Source organism: Epinephelus lanceolatus, chromosome 7 (assembly GCF_041903045.1).
Source record: "Epinephelus lanceolatus isolate andai-2023 chromosome 7, ASM4190304v1, whole genome shotgun sequence".
NCBI classification, from domain to species: domain Eukaryota; kingdom Metazoa; phylum Chordata; class Actinopteri; order Perciformes; family Serranidae; genus Epinephelus; species Epinephelus lanceolatus.
Window position 1 is genome coordinate 10960079 of NC_135740.1, and position 19317 is coordinate 10979395.

Below are 19317 nucleotides of genomic sequence, written 5' to 3' on the forward strand. Positions count from 1 at the left end.
TTTGTGGTTGGCTGAGAGGGATGTAAACTCATTAGTTTGCAGCTGTGTTAATCAAATCAAGTTGGGTTTCCATTACGCGTGCCAAACGTGCCAAACGGTGCCAATCCCCTTTGATCTGCTGGCGAGCTTTTAGCGCATCTTCGGCGAAGCCTTTTGGCACAAAACTGTCACTGCGCCAAGCTGGATCTGTCGACACCTCCCCCTGCTGCGCCACCACACCCATCTCAGTGCACCTTGGTCTGCCAAACTACCAAACTGAGCGTGCCTCGGGTTGCACTGCTCGAAACTAGCTCTGCGTGGGGTTCGTCACCCTGTGCTGCGCCGGGAAACTAGAGCCCTATATCTCAAGAAGGCCTTGAAGGAATTTCCTTGAATTTGGCACAAATGTCCTTTGGGCCTCAACAATAAACTGATTGGAATTTGGTGGTCTAAGGTCAAGGTCACTCTGACCTTGCATTAGCCTCATTCTCATAAACACAATATCTTAAGAAGACCTTGAGGGCACAAACGTCCACTTGGATTTAAGAGTGAACTGATTAGACTCTAGTGGTTGAAGGTCAGTGTGACCTGACAAAACATCTTTTGGCCTTTATTTCAGAATTCACACACTAATTATGACAAAATTTCACACAAATGTCTAATAGGATAAAATGATGAACTGTACAGGTTCCACCAAACTTGGTTGCCCACCTTGAAACTTTGTTGATTGTATAGACCTTCTGTGCTGCCATGTTGTGATGTGTGTTAAGCATCCACGTTTATAATAAAATAATATTCATAGCCTATTTAAGGCATTGTCAACTGTCATGGCTTCTTATGAGTCTGAACAGACATGGATGTAACCTGTAACTGCAAATTGACTGGTTTGTAGAGGCATACAACTGCAGGGCGGTAATTCATGTTTTTTTTGTTTTTGTAAAAAGTGTCACCATAATTTCAAAGGTAAAAACGTCAGTGTTATTTTTGAAGAGCAAGAGCCTTTGGTAAACTCTTCCTTCTTCTCTCCAGTCTTATGTTCGGGCCAACACAAATGATGTCATGCTGTCTTTTCTACCTCTGGCCCACATGTTTGAGAGGGTGGTGGAGGTACAAACATTAACATTGATTACTTTCTCTTCCTGTGTGTGTGTGTCTGTCTGTCTGTCTGTCTGTCCCTCTGTCTGGGTCATGTCCATTGGCATGTGTTTGTACAACAATGTCCCCCCATGTGTGTGTGTTTGTATTTCTGTCTGTGTGTGCACGGGTTTTAGGTTTCCTGTCCAATATCTCCCAGTGACGTCCATATATCCTTCCTGCCCCTGGCTCACATGTTTGAGAGAGTAGTACAGGTATTGTATGTTCCCTTAGTTCCCATAGTCACCCTGTGTTAAAGATAGATTAATAATCCTTCAATCCCTGTGTGTTAACCTCTCTTAGTAATGGTTTCATAGTTATGGGGACCTTTTTGAACTTGAACCCTCTGTGTCTTTCTGGAATTGCTGACAGGCACTGATGATAGTGGAGGGAGCCAGAATCGGCTTCTTCCAGGGAGATATTCGTCTGCTGTCAGATGATCTGACCACACTAAAACCTACTGTGTTCCCTGTGGTACCCCGACTCCTAAATAGAATGTATGATAAGGTAGGTGGGCACGATGATGACAGGCTTACAAACAGGAGTGTTAGCTCAGATTTTAGACGAAGCACATGCTTCATAAACATTCAGGATAATGATGAAGCTGTTCTCAGTAGTTATGGCAAGCTTTTGTGTTTGTGTGTCCCTGTAGATTTTGGGGCAGGCCAACACCTCCTTGAAGCGCTGGCTGCTGGAATTTGCCTACAGGAGGAAGGAGGCAGAGATGAAGAAAGGCATCATGAGGAGAGACACTATCTGGGATCGACTCATCTTCCGGAAGGTCCAGGTATGTAGAGCCAGCACAGTTAAAGGGAACTATTATGTTCATTCTCAGATTCATACTTGTATTTTGCCTCTGATTTGGTTAGTACTCGTTTCCTTCATTAATTGGGTTGGTTAGGTTTAGGCATGAGAAGTCAGATTGGTTAGAGTTGGGGTAAGAATATAAGGGTGAGCTTATCGGAGGTGAGTGGGGCGAGTCATGCCTGTGCCATAGTAGGAAGAAAGATATTGACCGTAACTGAGTATAGTGTCACTTTCCACCGTGAAAAATCCCCAATGAAAATGTTAAAACCAAAATCTTCACAACCGGACATATTCCAGCAGGATTATCATCTGAAATCAGGAAATATAGGCAACCAAGATTACATGTTTCCCTGACGTTAGCATGTGGCTACATGTAGCAGTGTATATAATGAAAACACATGCCGTAGTGTGCTTAATCTCTATAAACAGACAAGATTATAGTATCCGTGTTCTGTGTGTTCTGGTTTCCATTTGTAGTTTGAGTAGTATTGACCAATCATATTTGAACGGCATGTGTATGCAGATGGCTGTTAATAAAGATTAGCTGAAATGACCGGAGCATGGAGGACGAAGTCTTAGATCAGATCTCCACTGGCTGCACTGAATCAGCACGAAATATTGGCCCTTGCCCCTCGAGGCTTATCATAGTCTGATGATAGCTGATGGGTTCCAAGATTGTAGCATGCCTGAAGGAGATGATCATATAAAGAAATCCACAAACAGCTGATGTCAGCTTGTCTCAGACATAGAAGAAAACAAGAAGTGTTTGTTTCCAGAGGTTTACTTCATTATTTGAAACTTTGGCCACCTTGTTTGATATGAACATGTGACATTGCTTAATGTTTAGACTGTGAACACTGAGTTATTACAGTGTGCCCAAAAATGCTACTTTTAGTCAAAAAGTGACTCATCAGACAACATCAGACTTTTGCCACAACTGCTCAATAAATTCACTCAATAAGCAGAAATATTTCCTAAATTAGTCCTGACCGTTTGTTTCTTAAAATCTTCCGCTCAAATCATGTTGACCTCTCACAACGTTTGGCCTATGTGTGGTAGTGATTTGTTATTGAGCTCATACATGTTGTGTGTAGTTTCAAAATCAACCAAGCGTCTGAATTTTAGAGTCTTTTAGTAACAGTTTTGGTATAAACATGAATTTTTTTTATTAATTTGTTGTGGATGCAACTGATGCGTGTCATCGTTTATTAATGTGGTATGCTGCCATCTACAGGCCAGCCTTGGAGGTCGTGTGCGTCTCATACTAACCGGAGCTGCTCCCATCTCTCCTGCTGTCCTCACCTTCCTCAGAGCTGCAATGGGCTGTCAGGTAAGAGTTTAGCCCTTGTTAACATGTTATCTTGTCTCTTATCATCACCTCTCCTGGAATCCTGCTATGCACCACAGTAGGTAATGTGTAGAAATACTGCTGTCTGATCTGATATCATTTCCTCTTCCACACTCCTCTGTTCCCACATTTTACATAGCATTACTTTATGCTTGTAGCAGCAGTGATAGTAATTACAATCATAGTTTTTTCTCTTTGTCTCAGTTCTATGAAGGCTACGGACAAACGGAGTGTACCGCTGGATGCACCATGACCATGCCTGGGGAATGGGCTGCAGGTAATGATAAAAAAGCTTCTTGACATACCTTTTATATTCTTAACTTACAGCATGTAGCTTTGTAAAAGATGACTGATAGTCTGCTTTGAAGTAAATAAACTTGACCTCATGTCTGCAGGTCACGTTGGAGCTCCTCTGCCATGTAACTCACTTAAAGTGGTAGATGTGCCTGAGATGAACTACCTGGCTGCAAACGGAGAGGGAGAGGTGAAGCACAAAGACAAACAGACATCGTGCCTCTTATATATGTTACAATGATGTACGTCATTCATAAGTGTGTGTGTTTCTAGGTGTGTGTGAAGGGTCCTAACGTGTTCCTGGGCTATCTGAAGGATCCCGAGAAGACTGCGGAGGCTATTGATGCAGATGGATGGCTTCACACTGGGGACATTGGAAAATGGCTTCCTGTAGGTTCATTTATTGGTTGAGTTCAAACTCACATATTTTTTGTATAAACCTCACTTTGTTCATCTCGACTTTACTCATATAGCTACAGTCATAAAATTCTGTATCTCTGACAGCTTAAAATGAAATTCTGTGTGTTTACAGAATGGCACGCTAAAGATCGTGGACAGGAAGAAGCACATCTTTAAGCTGGCACAGGGGGAGTACATTGCTCCTGAGAAGATAGAGAATGTCTACATTAGGAGTGATGCATTGGCACAGGTCTTTGTGCATGGAGACAGTCTGCAGGTAGGTGGAGGAAATTTGGTGTGTGTGTGTGTGTGTGTGTGTGTGTGTCCCTGTGTACAGCTGGAATTGCAGTGATCAGATCACAAGTCGATAGCTCTCAGTACAGATGTAAATGTACATGGCCACATTCTTTCAGCAGTGTGTACGCTAATGTGTCCTGGGCCACATTAAAGGGCCACCTACTCAGATAACTTAAACAATAATTAACAACAACACATTTGGTCCATGTTTATTTGCATATAGAGCGGGGGCATGAGATCAGATCACAAGTGGTCATGAGAGACACATGTGGAGACACTTTTCATTGCCAGGTGTGAGCTGACAGACTTTGAGCTGTCTGCTTGTGATTAGATCACCAGGACACATGATAAGACCAGGTGTAAACATGACTGAGCGCAGATGTGTGTCATATTGTTACCTCTTCAGCTGTCAATGAGGAAAATGCTCGGCCCACAGTTTTAGTCCTGACTCATTCTGATCTCTGTTCCCTTTGTTAAACCTTCAGTGTCTCTCAGTTAGGGCTGCTCAATTATTGCAAACAGCATAATCACAATTATTTTGGTCAGTGCTGACATCATGATTAACAGCATTACTCAGTGACTTTTGAAACATCATTCATCATCACGAACTTTTTTATTTAAATTTCTATTTACCATTGGATATTCTTGAACTTTATATATAATTCAACTGAAAAATAAAAAAGTAAAATAAAAACTGAGATAAATAAATGAAATAAATAATATATTATCTACAGTACAGGCCAAAAGTTTGGACACACCTTCTCATTCAATGCGTTTTCTTTATTTTCATGACTATTTACATTGTAGATTCTCACTGAAGGCATCAAAACTATGAATGAACACATGCGGAGTTATGTACTTAACAAAAAAAGGTGAAATAACTGAAAACATGTTTTATATTCTAGTTTCTTCAAAATAGCCACCCTTTGCTCTGATTACTGCTTTGCACACTCTTGGCATTCTCTCCATGAGCTTCAAGAGGTAGTCACCTGAAATGGTTTCCACTTCACAGGTGTGCCTTATCAGGGTTAATTAGTAGAATTTCTTGCTTTATCAATGGGATTGGGACCATCAGTTGTGTTGTGCAGAAGTCAGGTTAATACACAGCTGACAGCCCTATTGGACAACTGTTAAAATTCATATTATGGCAAGAACCAATCAGCTAACTAAAGAAAAACGAGTGGCCATCATTACTTTAAGAAATGAAGGTCAGTCAGTCCGGAAAATTGCAAAAACTTTAAATGTGTCCCCAAGTGGAGTCGCAAAAACCATCAAGCGCTACAACGAAACTGGCACACATGAGGACCGACCCAGGAAAGGAAGACCAAGAGTCACCTCTGCTTCTGAGGATAAGTTCATCCGAGTCACCAGCCTCAGAAATGGCAAGTTAACAGCAGCTCAGATCAGAGACCAGATGAATGCCACACAGAGTTCTAGCAGCAGACCCATCTCTAGAACAACTGTTAAGAGGAGACTGCGCGAATCAGGCCTTCATGGTCAAATAGCTGCTAGGAAACCACTGCTAAGGAGAGGCAACAAGCAGAAGAGATTTGTTTGGGCCAAGAAACACAAGGAATGGACATTAGACCAGTGGAAATCTGTGCTTTGGTCTGATGAGTCCAAATTTGAGATCTTTGGTTCCAACCGCCGTGTCTTTGTGAGACGCAGAAAAGGTGAACGGATGGATTCCACATGCCTGGTTCCCACTGTGAAACATGGAGGAGGAGGTGTGATGGTGTGGGGGTGTTTTGCTGGTGACACTGTTGGGGATTTATTCAAAATTGAAGGCACACTGAACCAGCATGGCTACCACAGCATCCTGCAGCGACATGCCATCCCATCCGGTTTGCGTTTAGTTGGACAATCATTTATTTTTCAACAGGACAATGAGCCCAAACACACCTCCAGGCTGTGTAAGGGCTATTTGACCAAGAAGGAGAGTGATGGAGTGCTGCGGCAGATGACCTGGCCTCCACAGTCACCGGACCTGAACCCAATCGAGATGGTTTGGGGTGAGCTGGACCGCAGAGTGAAGGCAAAGGGGCCAACAAGTGCTAAACACCTCTGGGAACTCCTTCAAGACTGTTGGAAAACCATTTCAGGTGACTACCTCTTGAAGCTCATGGAGAGAATGCCAAGAGTGTGCAAAGTAGTAATCAGAGCAAAGGGTGGCTATTTTGAAGAAACTAGAATATAAAATATGTTTTCAGTTATTTCACCTTTTTTTGTTAAGTACATAACTCCGCATGTGTTCATTCATAGTTTTGATGCCTTCAGTGAGAATCTACAATGTAAATAGTCATGAAAATAAAGAAAACGCATTGAATGAGAAGGTGTGTCCAAACTTTTGGCCTGTACTGTATATCGTAAACATACACACAGTGCAAGGGGAGAGGGAGAGACCCGGCGCTGTTGCCACAAGAGCCGTAGACTGCGATAACTTTTTCCTTGATGATGTGAATAAGTTGCTAAGTTTGTCACTAGTTGGTTGTTAGCAATAAAGTCACCAATAGGGTCTGAAAAGTCGCTAATTCTAGCAACACTGTGAGTTCGACTGTAAAGGAAAGGTGTGCACTGGATTTATAACGCAACACAAAACAAGAGCATCATTGCAAAACGGCATGTGTCGTTATTATCTTGTTTTCATCATCGTTTGAAGCCATGAAACATGCTGTATTTAACTTGTAAACATTGTGTTTATCTCCAGGCATGTCTGGTAGCAGTGGTGGTGCCTGATCCCGACTTCCTGTGTGGCTGGGCCAAGAGGACCATGGGGCTTGAGGGCAGCTACCAGGAACTATGTGGCAGAGCGGTAATACTTCACAGAGTTTGGTCACAGTATCCAGTGACATTCAGACTGCATACATGCTGTTTACACACACTGCCCACACTGTAAATCCATTTCCCTTCAGATTAATAGAGTTAACCAACCAGTCTCTTCATAAAGAGCAGTGATACCAAGGATACATGTACACTAAAGGCCCGTTTCCACTGAAGAAGTTCCTGGTACTATTTGGGGGGCAGGAACTACTACAGGAACGTCCTCTCGTTCGGCCCTCTCAACCGCCGTGTCTCCACTGAGAGAGCGGAGTACGAGGAGGGTTCCTGTAAAGTTACGGGCTATGGATGTGACGTAATCGTTGCACGACCATTTACTTGGCGACGTAGGGACGCCATTAGCTGATAGCCCTTAGCGGTGTCTGTAATAACTCACTAAATGGCCCGTGAAAAAAATTTTTTTTCCAGTGGATGTCTTAGTTACAACATGATTGAGCTAACTGGAGTAGTTTCATGTCGCATCCGACAACGGGAGGCTTTTAACAGATGACGTCCTGATATTAGCCTGCTGTTAGCTGTCCCTGTCAGCGGCAGCCACTGATGCTTTCTAGACATCGTGATTTCCCATAACTGAATAAATACCACACATAGCAACACAAAACTGCTTTGCTAGCTCAATCATGTTGGAACTAAGATATCCGCTGGAAAGAATATTTTTTTCACGGGCCATTTAGTGAGTTTTTTTTACATGGCGGAGGAAGCTATATAAACGAGCTAATCCTCGTCTGCTGAGTTTTAAAAATGCGGGCTATTTTGTTGCTTTCTGTTGTCGTCACATCCCTCCTTGAGTATATCCAATCAGCACCAAGTAATCCCCAAGCCCCAGCCAGGAGTCTTTCGGGGCCGTTCTGAGTGCCTACCCCGAGGCAGGGACTTGTTTAGCCCCCGTAAAAGTTCTGGAACTCTGTCCTTCGGGGGTGGTTCCTGCGGTGGAGACACGCACCAATGGCCCCGGCCCCTTAAAATTACCCCTAAATTCCTGCGGTGGAAACGGGCTGTAAGAGGTACTTCTGCTGTTAAAATAATTAACTTGTGATCTTGAGAAAACAGCATTAAATAAAATAACAACTGTTCTTGGCTTGTGTACAAGACTGCAAAAATTGCCTGGAATGAGAAACTAGGAACTTGGCTTGAGGGTTGTGAGTTGGGCCAAAAACATATTTAATCTTGATTTTATTTTTAGAAAACCATAACCCATACACTGAGTGTTAATTGAAAGAACTTATGACATCATCATCATTCTGAGGTACCTCTCTCTATCTGTCTGCTCAGGATGTTAAGAGAGCCATCATGGAGGATATGGTGCGACTAGGCAAGGAAGGAGGCCTCAAGTCCTTCGAGCAGGTAAAACACTCGCTCATAATCCAACCGGGATTTGACATACATTTTCCTGAGTGTCTCTGTAGCCTTTGTAGTGTTTCTCTGTTTTATCATGGTCTCTAACAACCTGCCCACACGTGTGTGTTCTTTAGGTGAAGTCCATCTACGTCCACACCGAACTGTTCTCAATCGAGTCCGGCCTGCTCACTCCGACCCTGAAGGCCAAGAGGAACGATCTGCGGCAACGCTTCAGATCCCAGATAGACGAGCTGTATGCTGGGATCAAAATGTAGACGGAGAGGAGGAGAGCAAACTGTAATAACAGACACTAAAGCTCCACCAAAGGTGTTTTTAGATGAAGGGAAAAGGTAGAGCACATGTGGGGAAGCAAATGAAGAGATCCTGTCAGACCTTGAGGTTTATCATCTGTTGAGTCCTCATGCTCAGTAACATGAGAAACAACAGGAACAGTAGGCGACATAGCTTTTAACAGAATTTGATTCAGAGCGTTTAGAACATAATTAATGACCTATAGCATCTATGGCACAGAATACATGACCTCTGAAGGTGCGGAGTAGATTTATTAGAGATAATATGTTGATTTTTTAATCAGCTGTTTTGCTGATAATAGCTCCATTAAGGGTGTTTTAAAGGGAAATGTCAAAGTGCAGCTCAGACTTCTCAGGACTTCAGTGTCAAAAACCACACACAGTACCTCCTCCCCCCCCCCCCCCCACACACAGACACACACACAAGCCTTTTAACTTCAAGGATAAAGACGGTAGACTCAGGCCACTAAAACGGGTTCACTGAGGGTCAAATTTGGATTAGGAGCCAGGTTGATCACTGTAACCCAAACAGCTTTACACACCACAGTTTAAAGTTTTCAGATTTTGGATGAGATTTATTTGTCAGATGTTGTTGTATTTTACTATGTTTATTGACTTTCTTTGGTAGAGAAATGAAATCTCCTATGGATGACAAGATTGTTAGTGTCCTTAAATCTGTTAACGAATAAGATGAAGTTCAGTTAGGACCTGGGGAACCAGCAGAGTAAGCCATATTAAAGATAATCTAAACAAAGCTAACTGTAAACAGGGGATTCAGGTGCTTGAGAACGGCCAGGGAAACTGTCAATGTTTTAATTTATTTATGTTGCTAACACAAAGGGAAAAGATTTGTTGTAGGAACCAGTTTTCTTAAATTATTATAATATGCTGCCATAGGGTGAAATACACATATACATTAAAAAATGACATTGTTCACAACCCGAATGAAATCCTTTTGAATGTTTGTAGTTTTAATTTAATGGAAGTTCCTTTGACTATGGTCTTGCTGTAATTGTTTTGTTGTCACCTCATTTGTTTTGTAAAAAACTAATTAATTAAAAATCATCAAAAGAGCTGTGTGATCTCATGTCTTTGGCATCATCATGTACAGGAAAAACCATTCAGATGTATGGTTCAGTTGAAGTGAGTCCTTTTATATTTACTCCAAGAGATCTGTATGTATGATATTAATGACGTCAGGACGTATGTATGTATGTATTTTATTGTTCCTATGCAGTGGACTAGGGTAAACATATCAAAAAACATAATTTTCTCTTGTTCAGGTGCTGGAACTATAATCGTCTGTGTTTTGGGCCTTACTTTCTAATTGCGCTGCTCTTTATAAACTCAGGAATGTAGACTTTTCTGCTGTGCTTCGCTCCCTTGATATAAAGATCGGTCAGGACAAATATTGAACCCTTTCCCTTCCCGTAGGGCCGAAATTTAAGCGAATCCGCAGGGGGTGGATACCTTTTTAAACAATATCGGTGCAAATATTTACTTTAAATAAAATGTATTCATACTATTTCCTGGTAAAATTAAGGCTTACGCGTTGTAATTTTATCGAGACAAACTCTAATTTTGAGATTGAATTTTTCGTCGTAACAAATTGTACTACCGTCCACCCCTGTGTCTGGAATGGTACAGTCCGGAACTTGAAGCAATTCGCGGGAAGCGGTTTCAACCAAGCTACGGAGTGTTTACAAAACAAAGTCACTACTTAGCTGAGCCAAAGTGGGTCCAAATGAGGTGAGAAAGATTAATTATGAGCTATACGTTAGTATATATGATACACACCACTCTCGTTTGTTGGTAAAGTCACATTTCAAGCAGTATGACGTCTTCCTACTTACCTTAGTTACTGGGAAATTTACCTTTAACGTTTACACATTACGCATGATATTAGTAACGTTAACGTTATACACTTGCTTTACAAGCCGGTCACCTTTGGTGCTGCTAGTTTCGGCATGTACACTCATGTACACCAGCTAAGCTACAACTTCATGAATTAAGTCGTGTTGTCGCCACTCAGTAACGTAAATAACGTAAAGTAATTTGGAGGAAGACGTGCGCAGGAAAAGAACAACAAAGTGGTCAAACTAGCTGACAGAATAAACCCCCATTGCTGAAATAATTTCCTTAAAATAACCCCCGAAAATTCTATAAAAATTGCACTTACCTTGATAGAAATGGTTATATATATATATATATAATGTAATATTTTTAAGTGGTAACTTAGCTCTCAAACTTTTTGAGTCAGGCAAGTTAAAAACTAGAAAATCTGTGATTATTACAATCCCTGGGGTTGTAATTGAGTAAAAGTCAACACGTTTCTACTTTCAAAGGAAGAAAGGGGGTCCAATTTACTCAAGTTCAAATTCAATGAAGAGATGTCATAAGTAGATTTGCAACAGTAGATTTCACGGTACCATAACTGTCTCAAAAAACATTAGGGTTTCATGGTATGACGGCATTACAGAATTATTATTATTTTAAGTCAGAATGGCCCTTAAAGAAAACAGAAGAGTTTTTTTCTTGGTTGAACAAACATTTAATTCTAAAATTGAAACTTGACACCATTTTTAATGTAAGTATATGTAAAAAAAAAAAAAAAAAAATCTTTCTTTTGTAAATAACTAAAGGTGAGATTCTCCATCCAGTTTCATTTCCTTTCAATATCATAGATAAACAAATGTTCACTGTGTGATAACTGTCAACTTTCATATCACAGTATACCTTGAAACCAGTATACAGCTGCAACCTTAGTAATAAGATCAGGCTAGATATCACCTGAGGCAAAAAATCAGTGCAGACTCAGAATGACTGATATCAATTTGAATGTCTTCATTGTTCGCTTGTGTAACGTTAGTCATCCTCTGATGGTGTCTAATCTAAGATCTACTCTAGATCTAGTTTACATTACTAAAACATAAAATCAGCATCAAATATTAGTGTTGTCAGTAGTCTAACATGACACTGTAAGTATTGTAAACCAACATACTTTACATTTAAGAGGGGAAAAAAACACTATATTTTTATTACATTTTATTGCAACAAAAAAAAAACACCTGAAAGGTATTACATTAGAGGTAATGTTACGACAGTATCAGTCAGGACTTTGTATTACAGTATTGGTCAAGATATTACATTATTCGATTTTATTACATTTTCGATTAAATTTAGCTCAAATTTGATTGGATTTAGATTTTCAGGCTCTATTACACTTTCAAAAATCAAACACTAGCTTGGAGTTGGTGGGAACTGTGCTACTTTAGCAGGGATGATGCTCAGCGACTCGGGAACAAGAGTCGTTTGGTTGGAGGTGTCACCTGCTGGTGGTGGCAAATATTGAGACTCATAATGATGAAGAGCCCATGTCTTCTTTGTTCCCACAGTGCCAAAAAGCGCAAAGGAGCTAAAGTGCTCCCTGTGCCACAACAAAAGAGTCAGGTGAGTTGGTTAATGGTCATTGTCGCATTTGCTCCACTGATTTGATGAAAATTCCTATAATTTGTTTTTCAAAGGAATTAAAATGTGGAATTCCCTTGTCAACTGTATGTTTTTTTCTCTCAGTTAAAAACACAAGCAGGAAATTTTCTATGTCTGCAACTGTGTTATCACACCTTGCTGTAAAGCTGTCCTAATTGAGTGTAAATATTGGATACTTATTGTGCTATGTTGTGCTCACATCCAGAAAGGTTCATCTAATGATCATATGGATTCTCCCAACCTGTCTGCAATAGACATAGCTAGCTTCCTGGATGGACTACAGAAAGATTCTGGTAAATGTTTACACTGTACTGTATCCATCTCAGTGTCATTGTGTCTCCTCAAGTCCTGAAAAAGCAACAAACCATTTGAATTTAACACCTTTTTGAAAGGGACCAGTTGAAGCCAAACACACGGCTACAACATGGGTGTTAAACTGTGTGTTGTTAACGGAGGATGGATAAATGGATAAATAGTGCATTGTATTGTGTAATAGGTTTTCTACTTCTAACCTCATGCTATAGTTTCGACAAAGTATTATTTTAATGCAGCAGATTTCACAGTTACACTGGCAAACTCTTTTCTTTATCTTTGCCTCTGTTTCTTCATAAATCTTTTATGTAACCCTAGAGTCTAGCATAATGCCAAACCACCAATCCTGTGCTCACCAGAGAACTCGTGTTGTCTAGGTAACCCTCTGCACAGTACCGCCGTGGAGGAAGACTTAAATGTTGCACAGGAGGGAGAGATGAAAAGGGGAAAAGCTGGGAAAAAGGAAGTTCCTCAGACGTTGAAAAGTAATGTTAAACAGCGCGGAGCTGTCATGAAGAGGAAGGAGACAGAGAGAGATGGAGAGGATGAGGAGGACGGGGAGAAGAAAAAGAGGAGTAGGAAAAGTACTGGAGGAACGTCTGCAGTGAGGTGAGGTCACAAAGAGGTTACTTCATAGCTTTTTTCTTTTCTTTTAGAAAAAATGTGTAGAAAATTAAGTATCAGGTATAGAAAGAATGTATTACTATTATTGAGTAAAATAGATAAAATGATTTAAAAAGAAAGCTCATATTCTTTCATACTCTTGAATAGAGACCTATAAACCCATGTCAGTGTGTCAACAAATATACAGTTATACATATACACACAAACACACTCACATTTATAAACACATAACTTGCCCCCAAAAATACATCCATTATTCTTGGTCAAACACTAAGTGCAGTAAATCCAGTATAAGAATCCAAGGGACTGTCGGGGAGCAGGACAGGGATTAGAGAAAAGGCTGACAGAGACTTGAAGAAATTATGATGTGGCACATCATAGTCTGGCTGATGTGGGTGCACTGGCCATGCATTTTCTGTTTGTTAATATCCTGTCTTGCCATTAAACTATTTATCTGCCCCTGTGTCCCAACAAGGCCAGTGAAAAATCAGCAGGTGAAGAAAGGCAAGAAGAAGAAGAAGAGTGAATCAGGAAGTGGAAGTGCCAGTGACCCAGAGTCAAAGGTAAAGAAGTGAATCATGTCTTCAGTAACTCGGAATTGTGTTACTGGAGACATAATGAAAGCAACATTAAAGAAAAATGATTAAACAAACATCTTGTGTCAGTAGTTTAAGGTTCTGTTTGCAACTTTCAGAAGGGCCTTGTTATTATGACACTGGTGGCCACACTGCAGTCAGCAATCCGTTGCTCACGCTCGCACTCTGTTGGCTTGAGCAAGCACCTGGGCTGAGCCAAAACAAACAAAAAAAAAAAAAGCCCCAAAAAAGTTAATGACTTAGAAATTATGGCGAAAAGGTAGTTTCTTGCAACCCTAGAATTAAGATAAAAATATTCACAAACAAAAAAAGACTTCTGGTTGCTGATAAGTAGTGTTTGACTTTTGATTTAACACTAAAATTTAAAACCCTCTGTGCGCACTGCAGCGCAAGCAGACAGATGCGCAACTCAGAGCAGCATGTGTCACTGACACCAGACTCAGAGCGCAGCGGACCGGTGGAAAATGTGACCATCACCATATTATTTTACATCAGTAAAATCTATTTTATTATTATTTTGAGTCACATTGTTGAAAGAATTTAGTTGTCTGTGTTCAAGCAGGACAATAGGTCTCCATTCATTGCACGTCGGGCTTTCTATTTCCTTGTCGGAGATGGTGTTGCGTTCAAGGTCCCCCCAAAAAAACAGGAGAATTTTTCTTCACAATCGAATCCCGTGCCATCGAATGAAGCTTTGAAGCTTTGAATTTTTTGGGTCAGCCCTAGACCTTATCCATCCATAACAGTATTTTGCTACATTAGCTAGCATTTGGTCGGCATTAGCAAGCAAGCTAGCGTTAGCTAACATTAGCCAGCTAAAACCACAATATCACAATAATATTATATAATATTTATAATTTATTTATAATTTATTTATTTATTTATAATATTTCGCACGTCAATGTTTCCTGTGGGATTTTTCTTCTTACCAGGGGGCGGTGATTTACTTTTTGTCAGACAACACATGAAACAAGGATTAGTTAGCTATTGCACCCAGCAGTCCCTCTGCCTCACTCCCCGCCACTAGGATACTGCATCGCTGGAAGGAGAGCAGACCAGACAGACTGGCTAGCTCTGGTCTGCAAATTTGAGTTGCTGAAGGTCTGTCTCCAGGTTGTCGCTACAAAATGTATATAATGGGAACACAGCATGTGTGGATACTGCGTTGCGGTGGGTTGTTTGTTGTCGTTTGTAGGCTCGATTTCTTAGCTAATGTTAGCTAGTATTGTACACCGCTGGTGCTGTAGCAGAGCTAAAGGGAGGCAAGGCACTTGGGATCACACATAACGTCAACTCTTGGATTTTCTAAAAAAATTCCTCCCGAGTCTTTACAGTAATCAGTCCACAGGCTGTTATAGGCAACAAAGAGAGTTGGGTTTTTTAAGTAACGTTACAGTATGTTCACTTGTCGGCAATAAAAAACGATCACTACATGTTGAAAGTTACATACAGCACCTTTGAGTGGAGACTGTACTTAGAGTATACTGAGGCAGTGTTATGCTGTTTTTTCTTCCAGGAGGACTCTGACGCTGGCACTGCCCAGCAGAAACGTAAGAAAGTCCTGTCCTCCTGTGAGGAGGAAGAGGTAGATGAGGACAGGAGTTGGGTAAGGAGCAACTTCCACAGATTGTTGTAGCCAGGAACCTAGCATCAACAGGAGTGGGGCCAACATCCTGACTCTTAACTTTGTTTGTTTTTGTTTTTTGCTTTATGTTATTTATTCAGCGCCCAAGTCCAAATAAGGCCAGGGTGTATAGTCTTGGCACAACTAAAAAGTCTTCATCTGATAAGTCTAAATCTAGAAAGTCTTCATCAGGTAAGGGAAAAGAGCTCAAGAGGCTACGCTGCAAAGTCAGACATCACTGTTTACCATTCCTCATGAAACTTAAACAACCGAAACCTAATTCTTCCACATGAAGGCAGTGCGTCTGGAGAAATTGAGAAGGCCAACACTGATGAGGAGAGACAGAAGAGACGTCGTCATCAGGGAGGAACAGAGTTAGATGTGGTGCTGGATGCCTTCCTTGACTTCTGTGACCAGTACAGGTATATTTAGACATTTAAACAAGTAGCCTCTAATCTACCCTTCCATTTCATGTTACCATATAATAAATACTTCTATTCTCACTTCTGTTAACAATTTTAATATTTCTTTTGCAAATCTTGCAGTTAGAGATGGTTACATTGTTTTGATGTGCGTTTGTTTTTCAGGGAGTCCGTGGAGTCTGCAGCAGTCAAACACTCCATTGATTCTTTCTCCTCCACTGTGAAAGAGGAACTATTGACAAAGGTCAGACTCTCAAAATTCTATTTAATATTTGATAAAGAGGAGTTAAAGCAAAAGAGAAGCTGGACTCTGTGTCGTTTTCAAAATGTTTCTGGTTGGCATTTAGAGGTTTAGATTTACTGTTGTTCACCAGAGATAAATGAATATACTGAACATACACTTGACTCAGTCAGGGTGTAAAGAAGTATACCCCCAATTAGAGAATCTAGGACAGAATTCCAAACAAATTTCTGAACTCAAAAATAAGCCCCTAAGACACCAGCGTGATATTGAGTCAACAATAAATGTGATCATACTACGACACAGAGGTGAATGATGCTGATTAATATCAGAATTTAAATCAAACTCATGTATGTTCTCTGTTTTTTGTCTTCCAGATCTCTTCTTTCAAGGAGTTTAAGGTTTTAAAAAGAGAAAATGCCAAGGTAACTATGATGACTAAGTTTTTGCTAACACACCACTACGAAAGTGAACATGGTAAACAGTATGCACTTAACATTAGCATGGTAGCACTGCCATTATGCGCATGTTACTGTGCTGATGCATTTAGCACAAAATACCACTGTGTGCACATGTCTAGCCTCACAGAGCTGCTAGCATGGCTTTAGACTCAGACTGTGTCCAAAATTCCATACAAGCATGCCATTTAGTATGCTAAATACAGTATATTAGATTTATTTATATGTCAGAAACCTTAATTCGTAAACAATAGTACATGCATTGAGCACTATTTCTGGTAAATAAAGTATGCAAACAATGGACAATAAGTTGGCATAATTATCCCACAATAGACGCTATATGACAACGCTCAGAGCAGACAGTGTCCAAAACAAAAATTTAAGTGCAAGTATTAGGTTTTACTTTGCCTGGCGTAATATATTTTTTTATTCATGTTTAAATTGCTAGTAGTGGTGTGCAGCTCAGTGCATCCAAAAGATACATTCTAATGTTAATTTATCACAAAAGTGTGCTTAATGACAGTACTCATATTGTGTTTGTAGTGCAAAGTATATGATTTGGATGCAGCAAAAGTCTTGTTACAGATACCATGGTCTGTGTTTACTATGTCCTCTGTCCTGTGTGTCAGGTGGGTTCTTTGATCCGTACAAAGACACAGAAACTGTTGAATGCCAAACAAGAACTAATGAGGTGAGAGGGAATTCAGATTCACACACACACACACACACACCAATTTTATTTCCACAGACTGAGATTAATGTAAGGATTTTGTGTCTATAAACTAAATGTAAATCTTTCTAAAATAATTAGTCATTAAAGCATCCATGGTGTTACTAGTTATATGCATAATTAACACAAAAATGTCTTTTCATTGTAAAAAACAATCATTATTGACCTGCCTTTCCTCAAAAGTAAATATTCCTGTAAAGTTTGTTTCCATCCCAGTACTCACTATGACCTTTACACTGTGTGACTGGTCAGGGCCGAGAGGCAGGTGTGGCTGCTGCAAAAAGAGAAAGCTGAACTTAAAACCCGATTAGCTGATCTGAGACGAGGCCAAGCCTTCCTGAATGACATCAGAGAGCTCAACAGACAATACCTGGACTACCGACACAAACACCCCAAAGCAAAAGAGAAGGTAAACACACACATTACACACGCTCTGATGATGTGAATAATGACTTTAGAAATAATGGAAATCATGACTTGAATACTGCCTCGTTACTCATGTGTCTTGGCCACAGCTTTAGTAATACAATCTTTTTGTCTTAATGCACAGCTGATGCTTTTCAGGGATTTTAATAAATGTTTTCCCTCTTCTCCTCCTGTTCAGTATGGAGCGTCCAGCTTGCCGGCTCTGTTGTTGGAGACCAAGCATATTCAGGCAGCGAAGCATCAGCTGGGAGGAACCAATAACCGACTGACGAAGAATAAGACTCAGAAATAACTTGCTGTGTCATACAAACACGCAATCCACACAATAAAGACTTAAGATATTATGAGCAATACTAAGGCTGCTGGAACCTTTAAAGCCTTAAAGGAATACTTCTTTTTTTTTTTTTTTTTTTTTAAGTTGGGTCATATGAGTTACTTATCCATGGTCAATGTATTACCTACTGTAGATGGCAGTCAACACGCCTTCCGTTTGGAGAAGCAGGCAGGACTACCGACACAGAAACTCAGCAATGTACTGCTGTCACTGGAGTAGCAATAAAACATACTGTAGCCATCCAAAAAGGTCCCACCTAAAACAGTCAGTATCGGTTTAAGTGCATTTAGAGTATTTTCACTGCTTTACCTTTCCGCCAGACAGCAATTTCCAACGGGGAACTAAAGCAGTTACATTGCTTTGATTTAAAAAAAAAAAAAAAATAGTGATTTAACATCGCTGAACACAGGAACTGCTGGTCAGAGTTTGTTTTCTTGTTATTGTGTGACATTGGTGAATCTGAACTGACCCTATACACCAAAGTCACACAATAACACAAACTAACTAAAGGCCCAGGCACACCAAACCAACAGGGGGCGACGAGGGGTAATGGTGTGAGACACACAGCTGCGACAAAGTCGGCAGACGCTCACCAATGGCCCAACTTTGACCAACGGTTGACCATTGGCTTGGAGTGTCAGGGTCTTAACTGATCAACACAGTGGTAGACCACCAGCTCCTGTGTTCGGTGAACCAAAATTACTGCTTATGTCATTGGAGTTTGGGGCTAGATGTGGAGCTGTTGACAACTTCCCCGTTGGAATGGGTTGTCTGAAAGGTAAAACAGTTGTAATACTCTCAATATAGCTTACACCTAAACTGATATTTATTGTATAAGGTGGGATTTTTTGGAGGGTGGCTAAAATATGTTTTGCTGCTGATCCCATCCACAGTAGTGTATTGCTGAGCTTCTGTGTCAGCACTCAAGCCCTTTCCCCAAACTGTGGGTGTGTCAATAGACATTTCCTGTAAGTAATACACTGACTATGGCTAAATACCTGATACAACCCCTCTTTAAAAAAAAACTGAACTATCCCTTTAATACTCAGACCAGCTTGAATTTTTTTGGATCATAGGTTTGGATTTAGAGTCACTGCTAGATAAAATCAATACTGTAAGTATTATAAATACAAATGCAAATAATAATAGTAAAAATAATGATAATAGGAGGATTTTTTTTCCTGTGTTTTTCTTACAGAAGAATATAAAATTTAATTAGGGGGTGTAATTGAATATTTGTAGTCAAACTGGTTTCATTTGTATGAGTAATTTTCTCTGACAGATGCATTAAATGCTTATGTTCATTAAATACAGTT

General features: G+C 40.4%; 2 protein-coding genes across 3 annotated transcripts in view; both read left to right on the plus strand.

Moving 5' to 3' along the window:
- The window catches only part of LOC117261308 (long-chain-fatty-acid--CoA ligase 1-like), a 28770-nt gene extending 18952 nt beyond the window's left edge, over positions 1-9818 (plus strand). For both annotated transcript variants that reach the window (XM_033633678.2, XM_033633679.2), the window contains exons 11-21: positions 1251-1328; positions 1486-1620; positions 1766-1900; positions 3155-3250; positions 3473-3545; positions 3664-3752; positions 3836-3952; positions 4095-4238; positions 6966-7070; positions 8369-8440; positions 8569-9818. In XM_033633678.2, coding sequence (XP_033489569.2) covers positions 1251-1328; positions 1486-1620; positions 1766-1900; positions 3155-3250; positions 3473-3545; positions 3664-3752; positions 3836-3952; positions 4095-4238; positions 6966-7070; positions 8369-8440; positions 8569-8709 — 1185 coding nt within the window. In that variant the 3' untranslated portion in view covers positions 8710-9818. The remainder of the gene's footprint in view (positions 1-1250; positions 1329-1485; positions 1621-1765; positions 1901-3154; positions 3251-3472; positions 3546-3663; positions 3753-3835; positions 3953-4094; positions 4239-6965; positions 7071-8368; positions 8441-8568) is intronic.
- A 584-nt stretch (positions 9819-10402) lies between these two features.
- cenpu (centromere protein U) lies at positions 10403-19310 on the plus strand. The gene is made up of 13 exons (XM_033632809.2): positions 10403-10494; positions 12141-12195; positions 12440-12527; positions 12924-13155; positions 13646-13733; positions 15283-15372; positions 15492-15582; positions 15686-15812; positions 15978-16056; positions 16431-16478; positions 17141-17202; positions 17494-17650; positions 17846-19310. The coding sequence occupies exons 1-13, from the start codon at positions 10490-10492 to the stop codon at positions 17957-17959; spliced, it is 1236 nt and encodes a 411-aa protein (XP_033488700.2). The 5' UTR covers positions 10403-10489; the 3' UTR covers positions 17960-19310.
- Positions 19311-19317: the final 7 nt, after the last annotated feature.